The sequence below is a fragment of the Chrysochloris asiatica genome, unplaced genomic scaffold (genome assembly GCF_000296735.1).
Source record: "Chrysochloris asiatica unplaced genomic scaffold, ChrAsi1.0 scaffold00030, whole genome shotgun sequence".
Taxonomy (NCBI): Eukaryota; Metazoa; Chordata; class Mammalia; order Afrosoricida; family Chrysochloridae; genus Chrysochloris; species Chrysochloris asiatica.
Window position 1 is genome coordinate 2459119 of NW_006408548.1, and position 20171 is coordinate 2479289.

Here is a 20171-nt window from a genome sequence, read left to right on the forward strand (position 1 = left end):
GGGAGTAGAAAGCCTCATCTTTCTCCCGCGGAGCAGCTGGTAGTTTCGAACCGCTGACCTTAAGGTTCGCAGCCCGATTCGTAACCACTACGCACACAAAATATATGCACACAAAAAAGTTACCAAATCCTTTTTTGGAACAACCCTTCATACTTTGCGTTTTCAGAATTCACCAGCACTGCTCTGTTTGGTTCTCTTGGCCTCATCCCTTTTTTTTTTTTTTTAATGTTTTATTGTGAATTATGTGATAGTTTATGTGGGAGAACATTAGCTTTACATTCATTCTAGCATATATCGTTTCATTGCCATGGTTACAATTCCCTCCATGCATCATCCACCAACCAAAGGATATACCCTGCAAGTCTGCCCCTCCCCACCGTCTTCAGCACTTAGCCCCTTTCACTCTCTGGATCTAAAGTCCCCAGCTGCTCCATCTCTCCACGTCATCATCTCTGCCTCCATCTCAGCCATCACTGTTTCTCTGAGTATAGTCCTGCTTTCCGCTCTTCTCCCTTGATGGTTCCAAGGACATCCACTCCTAGACTGCAAAGTTAATCACTCCCCTCCTTTTGCTACAAAACGTCTGCCTTTACATTTCCAACCCTCACAATCAGTCCTGATAACAATTATTCACTATTGTATCACAAGAGCCCTATCTGCATCTCCTTTCATCAGCCCCACCTAGACAGATTGGATACTACTCAGTGGAGATTCTACCTTCCTCCACACCCTCTGGATCTAGGTTCCCTTGTGAAAGCTTGTAAGCCAGTCGCTTCTTGCCTTTGTAGCGCCTCCCCTCCACACACACACTTTGGGTAGCCAGTGTCCAAGTTGCCCATCCCTGTCTACTCTGTGTATGGAAGAGGTTGTTCCCTCTTTTGAGCTACTGCTTCCATAGGTGTAGGTCAAGTTCATCAAATTGTATCAGATTACTCTTTTTTTTTCTCTTCTTTCTTCTTCTAGTTGAGCTCTGATCATCCAGTCATTGAAGCCAGGATAAGAGGGTATTATCTGCAAGTGTGCATGTTCTTATGCATATGCCTTCTCTTCTTATCAGCTGGACGCTTCACTCTCCACTCTAGTCCTCTGTGGCTATGTCACTGACTCTGGGTCAAAGAGTCCCTAGGTCCTGCCACACTCTTGACCAACCAGGTCTCCATCTGGGTTTACAGGAGTCTACTGAACGTTGTAGGGCTTAGCTCACAGCTTCATGGCTGTTTTTCCCTCACTTCCCCTTATCGGTGATGAACGTGGTCACCAATCAGAGCGTGTATTCCCATTGTGTCTTAGTCTTGGGAGGGGGTTTGCCCTGAGGGGACCCAACCACTTGCCTTGATTTCTCTTGGGCAAGCAACTTTCTTGTTCTTGTAGTAATCAGTTGGGCTGCCTATATTGTTTTGTATTTTTCCTGTCAGGTCTTTATTTCAAGAAGTATCTTGTGTTCTTCTGGCTGCTCCAGGCTGATCTCCTTGTCCTTTCACGTGGAAAGGACACCTCAGAAGATTCTGGTTGCTGTTCAGGATTCCACCTATTGTCTTATGTAATGCAGAGGCTGCGCGGGAAGCCTCCTTCACTGGGCACGTTGTAGCTCCATTTTAGGTATTCCAATCAGTTATAGGAAGAAGACGGGCTTACAAGCTTTCTATGGTGATATTTCTGGCTATTCCTTTCTCTCCCCCTCCAGTGTCTATTTTATAATGGTATGTCAGGGAAACCAAGAATCAAAAGACAGCCAAGCATCTTAACATTATTTCTCCCCTTTTCTCCATTCCAATCATGTCTCAATCCCTGTATCTCAGAGCCCTGTTGTTCCAAGGTTGTGCTTACATCATTATTTACCTGTGTCTCACTTAACCCATGCAAATCTGCCTAATTGTTGTCCCATCTGCTTTGTTCTTCCATTCCCCTCCCCCTTCTTGTATATTGCCCCCCCATCCTCAGCACCCAAACTATCCCATGTCTATTCCCTCCCCTCACCCACCCCACACATCTCAGTAACCAGCAAATAATCCTCTCCCCGCCCTTTAGTAGGGATTCTTTTTCCTAGTCTTTTATAGTAGTGATCCTATGCAGTGTTTCTTCTTTTGTGATTGGCCTCACCCTTTTGAAAAGTGAATTTTATGGCTATGTTTCTGAGGACTTAACAGCTTTTTTTTCTCTCTCTCTTTCCACAATGGTTTATAGTTTGAGAAAATACCAGATGGTCCTATCCCTCCATCCACACCAAAATTTGCATATGGAAAAGTTGCTCTGAAAAAGGTAAGAAAAAACCCCAAACCAGAAGTATTCTGTTGAAAGTAAGACAGGAATGAGGAAGTGGAGTTTAGTGGCAGGGAGTGAAAGTGCTGTGCTGGGGAGTCGGTTGACTATTTTTCTGTGAATCTCTTTTCTGGGTGACTGATAGGATAAAGGGTATTTCTGGGGAAATGGGGTGATGGGAGGTGCAAGGACATTGTGCATGTTGATGGGGTGGGTTTAAGTGGGAGGAGGTAGGGGAGTTTGAAAGCATTCTAAATCATTGAGATCACTCTGGTTCAATTCTCAGTTGTCCAAAGTGTGCCAGCAGTCTTTGTAGAACAACATGCCCTGCATGAGGTTCTTTTTTACAATTATTTTTTTTCTAGATTGTTCCAAAAGCCATAGGTATTGTGAATGGTCTCTGCTCTAAATGATACACTTCCCCATCTCAAATTCATGTCTTATCATAGTTTTTATGGTAACTGGAACATTGGGACAGTGGCTTCACAAGGAGGGTGTGGGGTATGTGAGATTGTACCTGGTAATGTGGTAAGAGAGGTTTATAATATTTTTGTGCAGTGTTTCAGTAGAAACATATTCTTTGTTATAAAAGTATCCATGTATTTATCAAAACAAAAACATTTTTTGTAAGCCCAGCTTACATGTATTAATATAACTATAACACTAAAAACCACTATGCTAATTTACCGACTCCACGGCACATAACCACCACCAATTTACCTTCTAAACCTTCTAATACGCTCAGAGTTGTCATTATTTCCCAACTAGTGACATTCTGAATCATGTGATTTTGTCTGCATACACTGTAAACACACACTGTTATATTCATTGTTGTTGGTGTTTCTATAGCCAATGATTATGTAAAATTTTCTGGTGTTTTATCTACAGTATTGTGGTAAGTACTATATGTGAGCATCTATGTAATTCTTTTGAGAATTAAGTAGTAACCAATGGGAAGAAAGGCTTCTGCTCTGTTAATTTTGTAACCAATATGTTGTGATTTGGCATATAAAAAATTTTGTAAAACATTTTTTTGTTAGTATATTAAAATATTTAAACAATTTATAACAACTTCATATATTATTCTATGATTAAATCGGATAAACATTACTTAGGATTCTGTATGTTCTGGTATGAGAGGAGGTCCATGGTGGGGGAGGGGATGACACCTTGAGTTACCATACCCTGACACCAACCCTAGTGACATCACTGCATGGGCGGGGGGGGGGCTGCTAAAAATTACTCAGAAATAGGATTAAGGACCTGGTATTCTAGGGAAAGAGAAAAAGCAGAGAGGTTTTAGTTGAATATCAGAGTGCCATAAGCTAAAGTCAATTTGTTTTGACCATCTCTGTCTTCAGATTTTTCCTTTTATAATCCCTAACTCTTTCATGTTTTAACTCACAAGAAAGAAAGAAAGAAAAACACAAATAGTTATGTATTTCTTTATATATTTCTGAAGAATCTTGATACCCTAAAATAACATCGTAAGTTTTTATCTTTAAGTTAAATGCCAAACATGATGGTCTAATTTTTCCACTGGTGAAGTTCTTTGTTGGGCTCTCGTAACATTTTCCACTTAGTGTGAGATATGTGGGCCACATTCTACAAAGAATGTGGTCTCTCTACCTGATAGAAATCTTGCTTTAGATTAATCAAACTTTAATCACACTTGTAAAGGGAACACCCTCTACTTGTTCATCACTAGTGCTGCTTGACGAAAAAGTTTGTTTTAGAGCAGTGGCAAATGTACGCTTATGTAACAGAAAAAAACTGAAATTGTTTAAAACAATGGCACTGCTCAAACAAAGTTAGCTCAGTAACAAATGCACATTCTACTTACCATAAAGGAAAATTGTGTTATGGCAAATGGCTTCTTGTTATCAACAATTTCAATATATACACTTCAAGATACCGAGTTGACATATAATGGAATTAAATTTATTAAGATTGTAGTTATATGGACTATAATCTTTAACTCTGAGTTGAATTCTTTTAGTTGTTCAGGTGGGAAAACACCCATGTGGGTAGTTGATTTAGTGGTGTTATATTTAAGATTCTGGAAAATGTTTTTAAAATTCCTAATCAATATCAAACCATGGAAAGTCCTGAGATTTGTAGTCAAACTCAATCTGTAAAATTTGGCTCTATTCATTAATTCTATGAGCCTGCTTCCTCTCATGGGGTAATAATGCCTGCCTCACAGGATGGTTGTGAGGATTAAATGAAGTTGTTGTAAAGTGCCATCAAGTCAGTTTTGACCCATAGCGACCCTGTATAGGGTTTCCGAGGAGCAGCTGTTGAGCTTGACCTGCTGACCTTGCAGTTCAAATGTCTTTGCAGTCTGGTGCATTAGCCCACAGCGCCACACCAGGACTCCATTAAATTAAATTTTGTTTTGTTAAGTGCCGTCGAGTCAATTCTGACTCATAGCAACCCTATATAGGGTTTCCAAAGAGCAACTGGTGAGCTTGAACTGCCGACCTTGCAGTTCAAACAGACTAGTGCTTGTAAAATGCTGACTTTCATCTGGAGAGTGGTAGGTATGCAGTGAAAGTAGTTGGGGTGGTTTTTGCATCATGATAAGCATCCTAGATTGCAATAATACTAAAAGTCCTTTTGCTTGCGTAACAAAAACACTTATTCAATGTATACTGTGTGCTGGGCATTAGAGATGTATCAGTACAGGCTCTGCCTTCGAGGAAATGACAGGCAAGGAGGCAAAGGTAAACAACTGATCCGTGATTGTTGTTATTAGGTGCCATTGAGTCATTTCTGATTCATGTTCACCCTGTGCACAACAGAAAAAAACACTGCCCAGTCCTGCGTCGTCACCACAATTGTTACATTTGAGCCCATTGCTGTTGTCACTTATCAATCCATCTTGTTGGGATCTAACTCTTTTTCAGTGACCCTCCACTTTACGTGATACATGATACAGGCGTGGAAACACATCATGGACAAGTTCAGAGGGAGGGCATGGCCATAGTTACTTCACTTGAGAGTATAACATAGCGGTGTTTTTTATTCATTTCAAGTACCTATGATGAAGTCCATGGGTGGTACAAAAAATTAAGCACTGGGCTCCTAACCATAAGGTTAGAGGTTCGCCTCACTTAGACACACCCTGAGAGAGACCTAATGATCTAGTTCTTAAAAATCAGCCATTGAAAAGCCCACGGAACACAGTTCTGTTCACACAAATGGGCCTGTCATGAGTCAGAATTGACTCCACAGCAACTTGTTTGGGTGTTTTTGGTTTATGTATCTCTCAGGAAGTTGCTTGCAATGTTATATTTTTCATCAAGAGTTAGGGAATGGATGGAGAGGATTGAGAAGCAACGTTGCATGAATTTGACTGGTTGACACTGATTTAGTGGGGAGGCTTGGTCACCTATACTAATATCAGCTTGGAAAGTGATGTTGACCTTGACTTGGTAAGAGTTGAGAGTGAGTGAATGCTGCTTTCTTTTTTCTTTTTAGTTAAAAACAGTGAAAGAGGCTCTGAACATCCTGACTCCCTCTGGACCAACCAAAAGCTTTTATCCCTTGACATTTGTCCAGGTGAAACAGGTAGGCCTTCAGAGGTGATGTTTCCTGATCATTTTTCCACTTGCTAAAATGGGCTGTTTGCCCTGCTTTGTAATTCCTGTTCCTAGTGCAAGGACCAGAATGGTAAGCAGATGACTGAAATCTCAGGTATATTAACTGAATTTTCAGGCTCTCTTTAGCTCTTAGTACTGCATAGTGGATTGATCTTCTCTATTGTCTCTTCGTGTTTCATTACAACAAATAGGAAGTAGTTGAACCTGCTTCAAAATAATTTTGTATAAGATAAAAGTTGAGTGCGACTGGTCTAAATACTTTGTATTTATGGGTATCTGGGGGGGAAATTTTTCTTTTAACACTCAAAAAATACAATCTAATTGTGTATCCTTAGTTAAGTCAAAGGTATAAGGACTGTGTTCTTAAAAGTTTATTTTTATTTCCCTAGCATTTTATTTTGGCAAATTTCAAGTTAAAAAAAAAAAAAAATTACAAGAAGAGTACAGTGACTACCCACAGTTCTCTTTCTTAACCTAGATTCACCAATTGTTAACAGTTGCTATATGTGTTTTATCTTTCCCTGTGTGAGTGTACGAGTTTGCTGGGGTTTTTTTTTTTTTTTTTTCTTTTTTCTTTTGAACCTTTTGAGTTAGTTGACAAAATCCTGACATTTTATCTCAAAACATTGTAGCAGTTATCGTCTAAGAAGAGACATTTTCTTACATAACCACAGTGCAGTGCTTACACTAAAAGAAAATAGCATTGATACCACCTGTTATCTAAGCAAGCATTCTACTTTCAGGTTCCCCTGATTGTTCCAACAATTTATCATTTATAGCTTTAAAAAAAAAAAAATCCACTGTGTAATCCACTATCACGCACTGCATTTAATTATAAAGTCTTTAGCTTTCTTTCATCTGAAAGTGTTCCTAAATCTTTTTTTACTTCTCTCATGACATTTTATTTTCTTAAACTTTTTTATTGCCAGTGAAACCTGAGGAGGATGCAAGCTGCAGACAGCAGAGCTGTTCCTCCCTCAGACCCCTGAGGCCTCACCTCTACCTTTTCAGGAAGCACTGCCACCTCCTGGAGACAAAGGGCTCTGCAGCCTCTGAACTAGCACCCACTCCTCATTTATTGACATGGCTAGGTTTAAAAGACCAGGTTGTTATGCAAAGATTAACATTACGTGAAAGTGGAGGATGACTATGTCATTGCACAACTGCCGAATTACATCATAACAAAACTGCTAAACCATTGAGGATCACGGCCCTGCCAAGCTGACCTTAACCATCACAGCCAGTGTTAACATCATCTCAAATCTTAGCACTCATTACTGCTAGATGTATATCATTAATATGCAAAACAGTTGGATAATAGATTTTTTGCTATGTTTGTAAATGAGAAATGATGGGTAACAAGGTGGTAACTTAGTGAGGAGTAGTTGTCATTTAAAAAAATGAATGATATTTCTAGATACAAATTTGTAAATGTTGCATGTAAACTCATATATATAATAGAGAACATGTTGTTGTTGTTAAGTGCCATAGAGTGGGTTCTGACCCATGGCGACCCTGCATAGGGTTTCCAAAGAGCAGCTGGTAAGCTTGAACTGCCGACCTTGAGGTTCAAATGGACTTTGCAGTCCAGCGTATTAGCCCACAGCACCACACCAGGACTCCAATAGAGAATATAGGTACACAATTATAGAAACAACTTAGATATCGGGACTGAACTACTGGGTTTAAACACTAAGGACCATAATCTTGAGGAGGGGAGGGGTATGACATCCTAGTCTGGGAAGTAGCTTCTGGGATCTTAAAAGCTTAAAACCATATAAGAAGCAAATACTGTTCTCTTCTTACTTAGAGTACAGGAGAATGAAGAAAACCAAAGACTCAAGGAATCGATTTAGTTCACATGAACCACAGCCTCCTCTAGCCTGAGATTAAAATGAAATGGTGCCTGGCTACCATTATTGCCCACACTGACCAGGACCACAATAGAAGGTTCTAGTGAGAAAAGAGGGAACATTTGGAACAAAATTCAAATTCAAGGAGGGAAAAGCAAAACCAAACCAAACTTAGTGGTCTAAGAGAATGAAAGTTCCCCTGAGATTATTGTCCTACAACAACCTTCTAACTTGAAACTGATGACACTCCCGGAGGCCACATTTAAGCCAATTAATAGACTGGCCTATAAAATAAACAACACCCGGGGAGATTATGCTTCTCAGAACATCAATTATATGAGACACAAAGGGTAACATCTGCCCAAATCCAAAGATGAGATGGCAGAAAGGTACATGGAAACTTATTTGATATATATGATGTGATTCTCCCAAGTGGCCCTGGACCAATCACTTAGTCTGTCTCTGGTGTCATTTCTTCATCTGTACAAGGGATGATTTTACACATACCTTGATGTTTTCTGCTGTGGTAATCATTCTGTAATAAAAGACTAAAGCCAGTCCCCTTCTTTCAGATTGAATTTTTGCTGGAGGTAGGGGAGGCTTTTCATTCTTTCTGGTTTTAGAAACATCACTTTTCACATACACATCAAGGGTAACCAAGTTCTCTTAAAATGAATGGCTGGAGTGATGTATTTTTCTTCAATCCTTTTTTTAACTAGTATTTTGGATTTGTGTTGTACCGAACAACACTTCCTAAAAATTGCAGTGACCCGACACCTCTCTCTACAACAACAGTCGATGGAGTCCGGGATCGGGCCTATGTTTCTGTGAATGGGGTAAGAATTATTTCTGACCTGTGCATTTCTACTTTAATCGGGAGAGGAATGTAATGTGGCATTTGAGGACTCTGTACCCCTTTCCAGCCTTGGGTTCCACTCCCCTTGGGCTTGCCTTTTGGGCAGCACTTTGCTGGCTGTTGTGGCCTCACCCCTGCCCCATCAGCCTTAAATATCCCTCCCCCATCTTAACATGGAGAGCTGCACTCTAGGCTTCCTATCCCCACACCCGCCCTCTCACCCCCAAAGGCATCTTCTGACTAAACGGAACATCTTGCCCAAGAGTTCTTCCCTCACTGGACTGAGCTCCTTGAGTACAGGGTCCATGTTCAATCCAGCTTTGTAAGTGGCACTGATTCATTTAGCCTTGTGCCTTCATCCTATGTGAGAAATTGTATTCTGAAGGATGTTTTATGGTCATCGTAACTAAAATAAACAAAGAACTTTGTTTCATAATGAAGTACAGGTCCATTTTAGGATTTATATTAACTGAAATCAATATGTGAAAGAACACATGAAGAGATTTTTCTAACAAGAATACTTGTTCAGAAAACTGAAAATTAAAACAGTTCCATTCTGTGATATGCAGTGCTTTTAATTTCAATAGAAGCAAGTTTCTAAAACATTGTTATACAGATGTGTTTTTGTGTTTTAACTTAAATTTGTCTTAGTGAATTTTTGTCATGTTGTATCCATTTTTAAAAATCTAGCCTTTTTAAAAAATTAGGAAATCTGTTACTGATAAAATGTCTGTTTATTCCTTCATGCTCTTATATAATTTTTGTGGTTAATGTAGTTTATCAAGTCTTTGAGGTGAGATTACCCTAGCTAACTGATTTTATCTTCATTTATCTGATTTAGTCTCATCTCTCCATGTTGTTTAAAAGCTGTTTTTCATGTGACTGATTTATGTTCTATGAGAACATGAAGTGAGTGGTCCCAATAATATGTGTCTTCCTGAACATTTGCCCCATTCTCTTCCCATTAAAAATAGATGAGCAGCAAAACATCCCAGAGCAAAGGAAACCAACCTAGACCTTTTTCCTTGATTTGAGCTGTCTGATTACTTTCCTGTTTAGAAGCCTGCCGAGGGAACTTTGCCATGTGGCTGGTGATTAGGCTGAGGGACTAACAAGCATTCCCTACCAATCCAGTGAAACTTCAAGGCTGCAAAATGAGTGCTAAATCAACTGAGTGTGCTGTCTTCCTTTGCTGATTTTCTTAACCAGTCATTTCTCACTTGGTCTTGAACCTACAGGTCCCCCAGGGAATCCTTGAGCGTAACAAGGTGACCACTCTGAACATAAGTGGGAAGGCTGGAGATACTCTGGACCTATTGGTAGAGAACATGGGCCGTGTGAACTATGGCAGCTATAACAATGATTTTAAGGTAAGACAAGCAGACCATATAGGCACTCGAATTATTGGGTTGTCCGCTGTCTTACTGCATATATGTTGGTCTCTTTGCTTTTCAGTGAAGACACTGTTTGTGATATGCTTAAGAACCAGCAGCACCAAAGTCAGAATCATGTCTTCAAGGTCTGCTTCAAGCCAGGATTCTGATTGCCTTGGCCTTCTCTCTGTCATCAGTTAACTACAAGGAGCTTCAGACTTCTAGAATAGCTAAAGAGTTCTTTAACAACTCTTCTGTGCCACTTGTAATTTCTAGTTTTCTGCTGAAATTTTTAAGTTTGAATTCGTCCATAAATTGGGTGAACCTGGTTGTTGTATAGCTCATGTTTGAAATTTTCAGTATCTGGAGCCACTGGGGATTGACTTCTTTTGTCTTTTTTTGCTGATTCATATTCATAGTATCTTACTTCCTCATGTGCCTAGTTATTTTGCATTGTGTTTTGCACTCTGTGTTTGAAAAAAAAAAAAAAAAGTTTTAGAAGTAATTTGAAGCCTGGGATGATTTTTGTTTATTTCTGTAAGCTCCTGAATATACTAATCATCTGGGGATCACCTTAAGTTAGGCTTAAGATTTTTCATACTGTCTAAAAATCATGAGGCCTGGTAAGAGTATCTGTCAAGACTCATTTAACATCTAGGTCACCCCTAGTGGATCCAACCCAAGGTGAAGAATAGGAGAGTGGTTTTACAGGGCTCTAGCTTTCTGATTTTTATCTCCCTTGATCCCATCAGGTTCTCCCAAAAATGTGACTCTGTTTCTTACTTCCCGTTTCCCAATAGCAGGTTCCTCTAGGGCAAGAGTGGGACTTTGGGGCTCATCTCTCTGGGTTCCTGCCCTCTCATACATCTTGACCCATGAGTTTCTCATTCTCTTATTAGATCTTAAATGCCTTTTGGAAGAGTAAAAAAAGTATATATCCCATCTAAGTTTTTTTGTGAATTGACTGAACATTCACAGAACAGCTTTACAGTCAACAAATCATATGCTTTGCTTATTAATTACTATGATTGTAATCTCTTCTGTGTACCATCAATGTTTACCTCTATTCACTTTAATTCTTTAATTACTCCCTTTGTCCCCCACTCCCCTCATCTTTCCTCTGTCAGCCTTCCTCTTGTATATTGTCTGCCCTGCCATCCATGTTAGCATGGGTCTACCTTCTATGAATAATTTTCCTTCCTGGCACTGTGACCATCATAGAATGTTTCTTTTATCAAGAAAGCTTTTCCTTAACTTTTTACAACAGTGGTCTCGTAAACAATATTTGTCCATTTTGGAGTTAACTAATTTCATTCAACATAATGTCTTCCAGGTTCATCCATGTTGTGAGGTGTTATACAGATTCATTGCCATTCTTCAACTTTGTATCGCATTCTATGTGTGTAGATACCTAAGTTTGTTGAATCATTCTTTGTTTATAGCTATTTAGGTTATCTCGATCTTCTTGATGTGTCTCTTGTAGAGAGCTTAGTGAGGAATCCTATTTTCTTGTCCATGCTGCTCTCTCTCAACTGGTGCATTTAATCCATTGACATTCAGTATAATTATGAATAAGTGTGCGTTGTCTGCTGTCATTTTGCTGTGTGTTTGTTGTTTTTTTTTGTGTGGTACTGTTAGCTTCTTTGTTTCACATAATTTCTATGCTGAGTTCAATTTTTTGTGGGTTTTCTTTTTCAGTTTCATTTTTGTTGTGTTAATGTTTATTAAATCTTTCTGATTTTCCTCTTTGAAGGTGTGTTTTCTTTAAGGTTACCATATAATTTATTAATTCCTCTCCCCCCATTTAAAACAGTTTTATTTTGAAATCTACTTTATTTCCTCACCATTTGGAAGCTCTTATGTATTTACTCTATACCCTCTTTTTGCTTTGCAGTTGACTTCATTATAAATCTATATCTCTGGTTTCCTATTTTTGGTTCTGGTTTTACTTTAAATACTTTTGTATCTGGGTTGAGTTCTGGATGGTGTTGTTATGTATGTTAATCTCAAGTTGTTGTCTACTGTTGTTGGTTCTCAGTCCAAGGAACACCTTTTAGTATCTTTTGTAAAGTTGGTCTGGTTATTATAAATTTCTTTAATTTCTGTTTATCTGGAAATGCCCTAATTTCATCATCATATTTGAGGGAGAGCTTTAATTGATATATGATTCTTGGTTGGCAATTTTTTTCTCTCAGAGTTTTGTATATGGTGTCCCATTGCTTTCTTTCCTGCTTGGTGTCTGCTGAGAAATCAGAGTTTAGTTTTATTGGTTCTCCTTTTTTAAGTAACCGTTTGTTTTTCCCAAGATGCTTTCAGGATTCTTTCCTTGTCTTTGGCTTTAGAAAGTTTATGATATGTCTTGGTGATTTTCTTTTGGACTATATTCTGTTTGGGATTTGTTCGGCTTCTTGTATGCTTATCTTCTTGTCTTTAATGATGCTAGGGAAGTTTTCTTCCAACAATTCTTCAACAATTTTCTCTGTGCTTTTTATTTTCTCTTCCTGTTCTGGAATTCCTTTAACCCATAAGTTATTCCTCTTCATGGTGTCCCACATAACTCTTAAGCTTTATTCGGATTTTTTCATTCTTTTTTCTGATTGTTCTTCTAGCATACTAGTATTGATAGATTCATCTTCAAGCTCACTAATTTGGGTTTCCATTGCTTTGAATCTACTCATCGTCCTTTCAATATACTGTCCATTTCTGAAAATCTCAGTATTAATCTTCTGGGCTTCAGATTTCAGTTTTTGTATTATTTAAATTTTTGCATTTAGTTTGACTGTTTGTTCTTGTAGTGATTTCCTGAATTCTTCTAAAGTTTTTCTGTGTTTTCTTTGCTTTTTGTGATTTTTCTGTCAATCCTTGAAGGTACCAAAATATCACTGTTTTTCAGTTAGTTCCATTACCTTTTCTTTCTCAGAAACATTTTCTGACTCTGAATTTTCATTTGTTTTAGCCATTCTCTCTTGTTTCTTTTGTGAGCTAAAACTGCCTGTCGTCTCTGGGATATCATGATGTTGTATATTTATTTTATTGATGATTGTATGTTGATGTGTTCTTAGGCTCACACCAACTATCTCCTGTGGTTGTAGTTAGAGAATGGAAGCATGTGCACAGTTCTCTGTTTGCCCTTCATGCCTCTCTGTTTGGGTGGGTTTGACTGCTGTTGGCTGTTGTCTGTCACTGACTAGGTGGTGTGGTGGTAGTGGTGGTCCTGTACCATGGAGTAAGTTCCGACTAATAGTGACCCAGCATAGGGTTTCCAAGGCTGTAAATCTTTATGGGAGCAGAAAGCCTCATCTTTCTCCTGCATAACAGCTGGTAGTTTCGAACTCCTGACCTTGAGGTTAGCAGTCCAACTTGTAACCACTACGCAATAGGAGCTGGTATTTTTTCTTGCCCAGTGGGTGTGCCTGCAGAGAGTACTGATGTGGCCGGGCTATAAGGGCACAGTTACTGCCTCTTGTCTTTTGTAAAGAGGAGAAAATCCCCCATCACACACTCAACAAGAAAACAAAACAGAGCAAACAAGCAACCAACCATGAAAAATAATAAAGGAGAATAAAGAAAAACAGGCAGCAACCAGAAAAAAAGAAAATGGAGCTATAGAAAAGACAAATAAGAGAGAAAATAAATGGAAGAAATTTTTTAAAAGCACCTTAGAAGTACCCAGAGAAGGAAGATGAAAAGAGAAAAAAAATAGAGAGTAGCAAAGAAAGATCAAAAGGAGAAAAAAAAAATAGAAGAGGGGAAATGAGAAACAGACAAAAAGAAGAAAAAGAAAAAGCAGAGATAGAAAAGATAAAATTTAAGGGAATGTCCTGGTGTGGCGCTGTGGGTTAATGCGCCAGACTGCAAAGCCATTTAAACTGCAAGGTCAGAGATTCAAGCTCACCAGCTGCTCCTCAGAAACCCTATATAGGGTTGCTATGGGTTGGAATCACTCAATGGCACTTAACAACATCAACAGAGAAGAAGAAGAAGAAAGAATAAACAAAGAACAATGAAAAGAAAAGTACAAAAATTCTAAACAAAACCTCGAATATCCTGGCTTGTGCATTGCCTGCTCCCCTGTGCTCAGCTCTAACGGGGGAGTCAGTGGCAGGATGAACAGCAATCTCACGCTCTTGTAGGAGGGCTGTCCTAAGGGTAGGGCTGGCTCTTAAAGGCAGGAGAGGACACTTTTTAAAAACAGTGCCACTGTTGGACCCGGAGGGTAGAAAATCCTGGGAGGCGCCTGCCAGTCAAGGAGCTCTCACCAAGTGAATTCCAGAGAGCTGGGACTATGGAGTTCCATGACCTATTTAGAGTTTTCTATGTTCAGGGCCCTCCTCCATCCAGAAATAGTTCCTGGAGGCCCTTGATGGAGTTGGTTTCAATGTTTTTTAGGACCACAGTGCAGCTGGGCAGGGTGGCTGGTTATGAGGGTTTCTGCTAGACTAATACTGATCTGGTGACTGTGGGTTCTGTAGGTCTGCAGTCGATCCCCCTTGAATCTAGGCACCAAAGTGACACAGCCACCCCCTGCCTCACACTGGGGTGGCTCACAACAACACAACATTGAACTCCTGCTGAGCAAGGTCACTGCTGGGGGTAGATGAAGGTGGGAGCTGTTACCAGGAAAGCATTGAAAATAAAGAAGGAATCACACTTTTCCTATCACCTGAGCAAATCTGTCCAGACTACCTTCTCTTGCCAGAGCTGCTCACTAGTGTTCAAGGTGGCTGTGCTGCATCGGACTGGCCATTTGTCAGTCAGTCTCTTTCTCTCATCATCCCTGCTCCATTTCTCCTCCCAGCAAGCACTCAGCCCACTTCTCAAACCTTTCCTCTAAAGTTCAGGGTTCCAGAATTTTCATCTATGTCTGTTTTATTCGGTCTCTCATATCTTTGAGGGATCACATAGTGACTCTGCCTAATCCACCATCTTGCCGAAAGTCTTCATTCAGGTTTTTTAGTTGGCTTCAATTAGTCTGCCTTTGTCAGAAGCAGAACTTACTATAATTAGATCTTTGATAAATTTAGGAATACTAAAGGGGAAATGGGTTCAAGACTTTATTTCTAATTCAAATTCAATCCCACTTTCTTTTAAGCTTCAAAATGCTTAGATACACTTTATTTGAAGACAGCTTTATTTCCTGAACTCTCTAACCTTACGAGCTGCTCTTAAACTATTGAGCTACCATAGGAAGAGGAAATCTGCACATCCTCAGTAGATCTTCACATTGATTTGCAGAATTGCAGGGTTTTTTTGGTTTTTTTTTTTTTGCAGTTTTAGGCCAGGTTTGCACAACCCGTTAGACTGATTTTATAGTCAGGAAGATTGTGGCTGTACACATCACAGCCCCCAGGAAACATGACTATGTTGTACTGACTGAAAATTCCTATGTTTCGCATTCTTTATTTTCAGGCAAGTGCAGCCTAAACAGGGTTACACTCTGTGCCCTGGTCAGACCCTTGTCTGTGTCTTATGATTTGTATCCCCCAGTTGGAACAAAAAGTAGAGCAGTGGTGTCATCATTCAGTTCTATTTTAAAAAATAGAGATGATTGTTAAGTGCCGTCAAGTCTATTCCAACCCATAGCGACCCTGTATAGGGTTTCCAAGGAGCAGCTGGTGAGCTTGAACCACTGACTTGCAGTTCAAACGACTTTGCAGTCTGATGCATTAGCCCACAGCACCATGCATTGCATGCTAGTAAGGAAAAAAAACAACACCATAAAAAACCAAGCCACCCGCAAATATGATTGTGAACATGCCCCCATAATTCCACCCTCCCAGGCCTTAGAAAGGAGTCCTATTGTGGCACAGTGGGTTAATACACTGGACTGCAAAGTCAGTTTGAACCACAAGGTCAGCGGTTAAAGCTCACCAACTGCTCCTCAGAAACCTGATACAGGGTCACTATGAGTCTGAACTAACTCCACGGCACTTAACAACAACAGGCCCTAGAAAAGCCTCCCTACATGCGTTCACCTGTTTCCCTATGGTCAGCGTTGATTTTGAAGAGCCATCACACTGAATGGAGTTTCTGAACTCAACAACTAGCCAGAAACTTGGTGATACAAATCCACCCAGCCATTGCATTGGGAGACAGGCCTGGTGATCTGGTTCCAAAAAGCCACAGCCTTTGAAAACTCTATGGAGCAGTTCTACTCACTAGGAGTTGGAATCGACTTGACAGCAACTAACAGCAACATAATTTATTTTATGTGCATCCTCTCATTAAGTTCTCCACTACAACTACAAAGGAAGTATTACTGCTCCCATTTCACAGAGGAAGAAACTAAGTCTTATAGAGGGGAGTTGGCTTGGTCCAGGGAAAATGGTGAGCCATGATATTAGTGCAGGTCTGTTTGGGCCTCACAGCCACACTGCAAGGAATTGTGGGTTCAAGGGTTGATAGGGCTGTGCCTAAGCAGCCCAAGGAAGCGTTTGTATACCCATTTTTAAATTCTCACATATACATACATCCCCTCTGCCCCTTTTCATGGAGAAACAACTTTTGAAAGTACACATGCTTTGCCAAGTTTGACAAGTAAATTTACCTTGATTTGTTTTGCAACTTAAATGTTGAGTTATTTTGAAGACCTCTTTTCCTCTGCAGGTGATAACAAAGTTGAGTACTGCAGACAGAATGCCTCACTTGTGTTTGAGTTCAATCATTCTTTAGAAAGAAACAGAAGGAGGAAGCCACTCCACCATGCTCTTCCTCTGCTTGAAACACCCACCCAGCTCGCCTAAGGCACTCCCTTCTAAAACCAAACCAGCTTAAGATTTGGTGTGCAGTTTGGGTGGTTCATGACAAGTTCATGAATTCCAGAAACCTTGTCCATTGGTGCCCTGCCTCTTGCCTCTGTTGGTTACTCTCTGCCCAGGTGTTTAGTCCAAATACATCTTTTTAACAAACATTTGTTAGGCTCACTCTCTGTGTGAGATGCTACACGAGGTGCATCAAGGGATGCAGAGATACTGGGATACATGTTCATCGTCGAGTAGTGTACCATCTGCACTGAGAACAGAGGCCTGATATAAGGGGACTAGAGTGCTACCCGGTCTAAGACAAGCAGGTGTCTGGACTATTTCATGACACTTCCAGAGGAAAGGCAATCGCACACGATTGGAAATTCATTATGGGAGCCGCCTTTGCCCCTAGAATAAATCTCTCTATTACAGACCTGACCTGCCTGATCTTCACAGGCCAGTCTGACTCATGGAGGGATGGGTACTTTGCTGGATAATCTCTGGGTTCTCAGTACACAGCATAAATCCAAGCACATAGCTGCCTGGTTAATATTTTTTGAATTACTCAACAGACTTTTGAGGCTTGATCTTGAAAGGTATTCTGAGGGAAATCTCGAGTCTCATCAGGAATGGAGAATTCCTTACATGCAAGTTTGGAAGTAAAGTTAGATGAGTCATGAGCACAGGCTTCAATACAGGGGCTACCATCACAGGTACCCCAGCAGCTCCAGAACCAAAAGAATAGTTTCAGAATGCACCATCACTACCCTTTATCTCCTTTTATGTAGTCTCATTTATGTTGTCTCCTTTCGTTCTCACAACAGGTGCGTGGTCTCAGGAGCTCATTCCTGTAAGATCCTCTGAGATGCTCCAAGTCAAGACTTGCTCCATGCTATGTACAAAGGGCAGGGTCGGTGGCTTCCTTCCATCCCATCTTCAATCCATGATGTTTATTTTTGTGTATCCCCTCCCCTTCCTTCATTCTCCCATTCCTGATTCCATCTTTTAGCAATGGCTATGAAGCAAACCCTGAATTTGGGGGGTTTGGAGTAAAAAACTCTTAGTTACTTGTTTTGGTCACTAGAATGTGGGAGAAGTGACCTTCTGCAGTTTCAAGCCTAGGCCTCTAGAGGCTTTACCCACTTCCTCTCACTCTCTCTCTCAGAACCCTGGCATCTTTGTGTGAGCAAGCCCAGGCCAGCCTGCTGGGGGATGAGAGGCTATGTGGGGTAGAGATAAGAGGCCCCCTTTGATCTACCAGCCCCCAATAGACCTGGCAACTCGCCACCCAGCTAAAACCAGACAAACCTATAAGCTAACCCTAGCCCAAACTGCCAAATCACAGAATCATGAGATAAATAAATACTATTTTAAAGGGGGAAAAAAACAAAATCTATAGTGACTTACCCCTATCTTTACGGGAAGAACACTGGACCTTTTGTGGGGGACATGCTGGCCTACAAAGGAAAGGTTTGGACAATGTACTTCTCTGTATGTTGTTGTTGTTAAGTGCTGTCAAGTCAATTCCGACTCATAGCGACCCTGTATAGGATTTCCAAGGAGCAGCTGGTGAGCTTGAACCAAGACCTTGCAGTTGGACGCATTAGTCCACAGCACCACTATGTTGTTGTTGTTAGGTGCCATCGAGTCAGTACCGACCCATAGCAACCTTATGCACAGCAGAACAAAACATTGCCCAATCCTGGACCAAACTCAACATTATTGCCATGCTTGAGTCCATCAATGCTGCCACTTGGCTAATCCATCTCGTTGGGGGTCTTCCTCTTTTTCTCTGACCCTCCACCTTACCAAGCATGATATCCTTCTCCAGCAACTGGTCCCTCCTGACAATATGTCCAAAGTATGAGAGATGAAGTTTGGCCATCTTGGCCTCTAAGGAGCACTCTGGCTGCACTTCTTCCAAAACGGATCTGTTGGTTCTTTTGGCAGCCCATGGCACTTTCAACATTCTCCTCCAACACCATAACTCAAAGACATCAGTTCTTCTACAGTCTTCCTTATTCACTGTCCAGCTTTCGCATGCATATGAGGTTACTGAAAATACCCTGGCTTGGGTCAGGCGCATCTTAGTCCTCAAGCTGACATCTTTGCTCTTCAACACTTTGAAAAGTTCCTGTGTAGCAGATTTGCCTAATGCAATACGTCGTTTGATTTCTTGACTGCTGCTTCCATGAGTGTTGATACTTGATCCAAGAAGAATGAAGTTCTTGACAACTTCAGTCTTTTCTCCATTGATAAGAATGCTGTTTATTGGTCCAGTGGTGAGGATTTTTTTTTTTCATGACATTGAGATGAAATCCATACCGAAGGCTGTGCTCTTTGATCTTCAGCAGTAAATGTTTTAAGTCCTCTTCACTTTCAGCAAGCAAGGTTGTTATCATCTGCATATCGCAGGTTGTTAATGAGTCTTCCCCCAATCCTGATGCCATGTTTTTCTTCATAGAACCCAGCTTCTTGAATTTTTTGTTTAGCATACAGGTTGAATAACTATGGTGAAAGAATACAACCTTGTCTCCCACCTTTCCCAATTTTAAAACATTCAGTGTTCCCATGTTCTGTTCAAACAATTGTTTCTTGGTCCAGGTATAGATTCCTCATGAGCACAATTAAGTGTTCTGGAATACTTTGCAATGTTGTCCATAGCTTGTCATGATCCACAGAATCGAAAGCCTTTGTGTAGTCAATAAAGCATAGGTAAACATCTTTCTGATATTCTCTGATTTCAGCCAAGATCCATCAGAAATCAGCAATGATATCCCTCATTCCATCGCCTCTTCTGAATCCAGCTTGAACCTCTGGAAGTTCTCTGTCAATGTATTATTGTAGCCATTTCTGTATTACCTTTAGCAAATCTTTACTCGCATGGGATGTCAAAGAGATTGTCCAATGATTTCCGCATTCTGTTGGGTCACCTCTCTTTGGAATGGGCACAAATATGAATCTCTTCCAATCAGTCGGCCAGATAGTTGTCTTCCAAATTTATTGGCAAAGATGAGTGAGTGCCCCCTGTGCTGCATCACTTTCTTGAAAGATTTCAATTTTTATTCAGTCAGTTCCTGGTGCCTTGTTTTTTGCCAATTCCTTCAATGCACCTTGGAATTCCTCCTTCAGTATCATTGGATCTTGATCATATGCTACTTCATGATACAGTTGAACATTACCCATTTCCTTTCGGTACAGTGACTCTCTGTATTCCTTCCTTCTTCTCTTGATGCTTTCTGCATCATTCAATAATATGCCCAGAGAATCTTTCAGTAACAAAAGTCGAGGCTTGAATTTTTCCTTTAGTTCCCCCAGCTTGAGAAATGCTGAATGTGTTCTTCATTTTTGGTTTTCTGATTCCAGATCTTTGCACATTTTGTTGTTATATTTGGTTTTATCTTCTTTAGCTGACCTTTGAAATTTTCTGTTGAGTTCTTGGACCTCCTCATTTCTTCCATTTGCTTTAGCATCTCTATGCT

At 40.3% G+C, this 20171-nt stretch overlaps 1 protein-coding gene across 1 annotated transcript in view; it reads left to right on the forward strand.

Moving 5' to 3' along the window:
* The window catches only part of GLB1 (galactosidase, beta 1), a 162158-nt gene that overhangs the window by 75383 nt on the left and 66604 nt on the right, over positions 1-20171 (forward strand). The window contains exons 11-14 of the mRNA XM_006859169.1: positions 2185-2259; positions 5743-5832; positions 8437-8553; positions 9812-9943. Coding sequence (XP_006859231.1) covers positions 2185-2259; positions 5743-5832; positions 8437-8553; positions 9812-9943 — 414 coding nt within the window. The remainder of the gene's footprint in view (positions 1-2184; positions 2260-5742; positions 5833-8436; positions 8554-9811; positions 9944-20171) is intronic.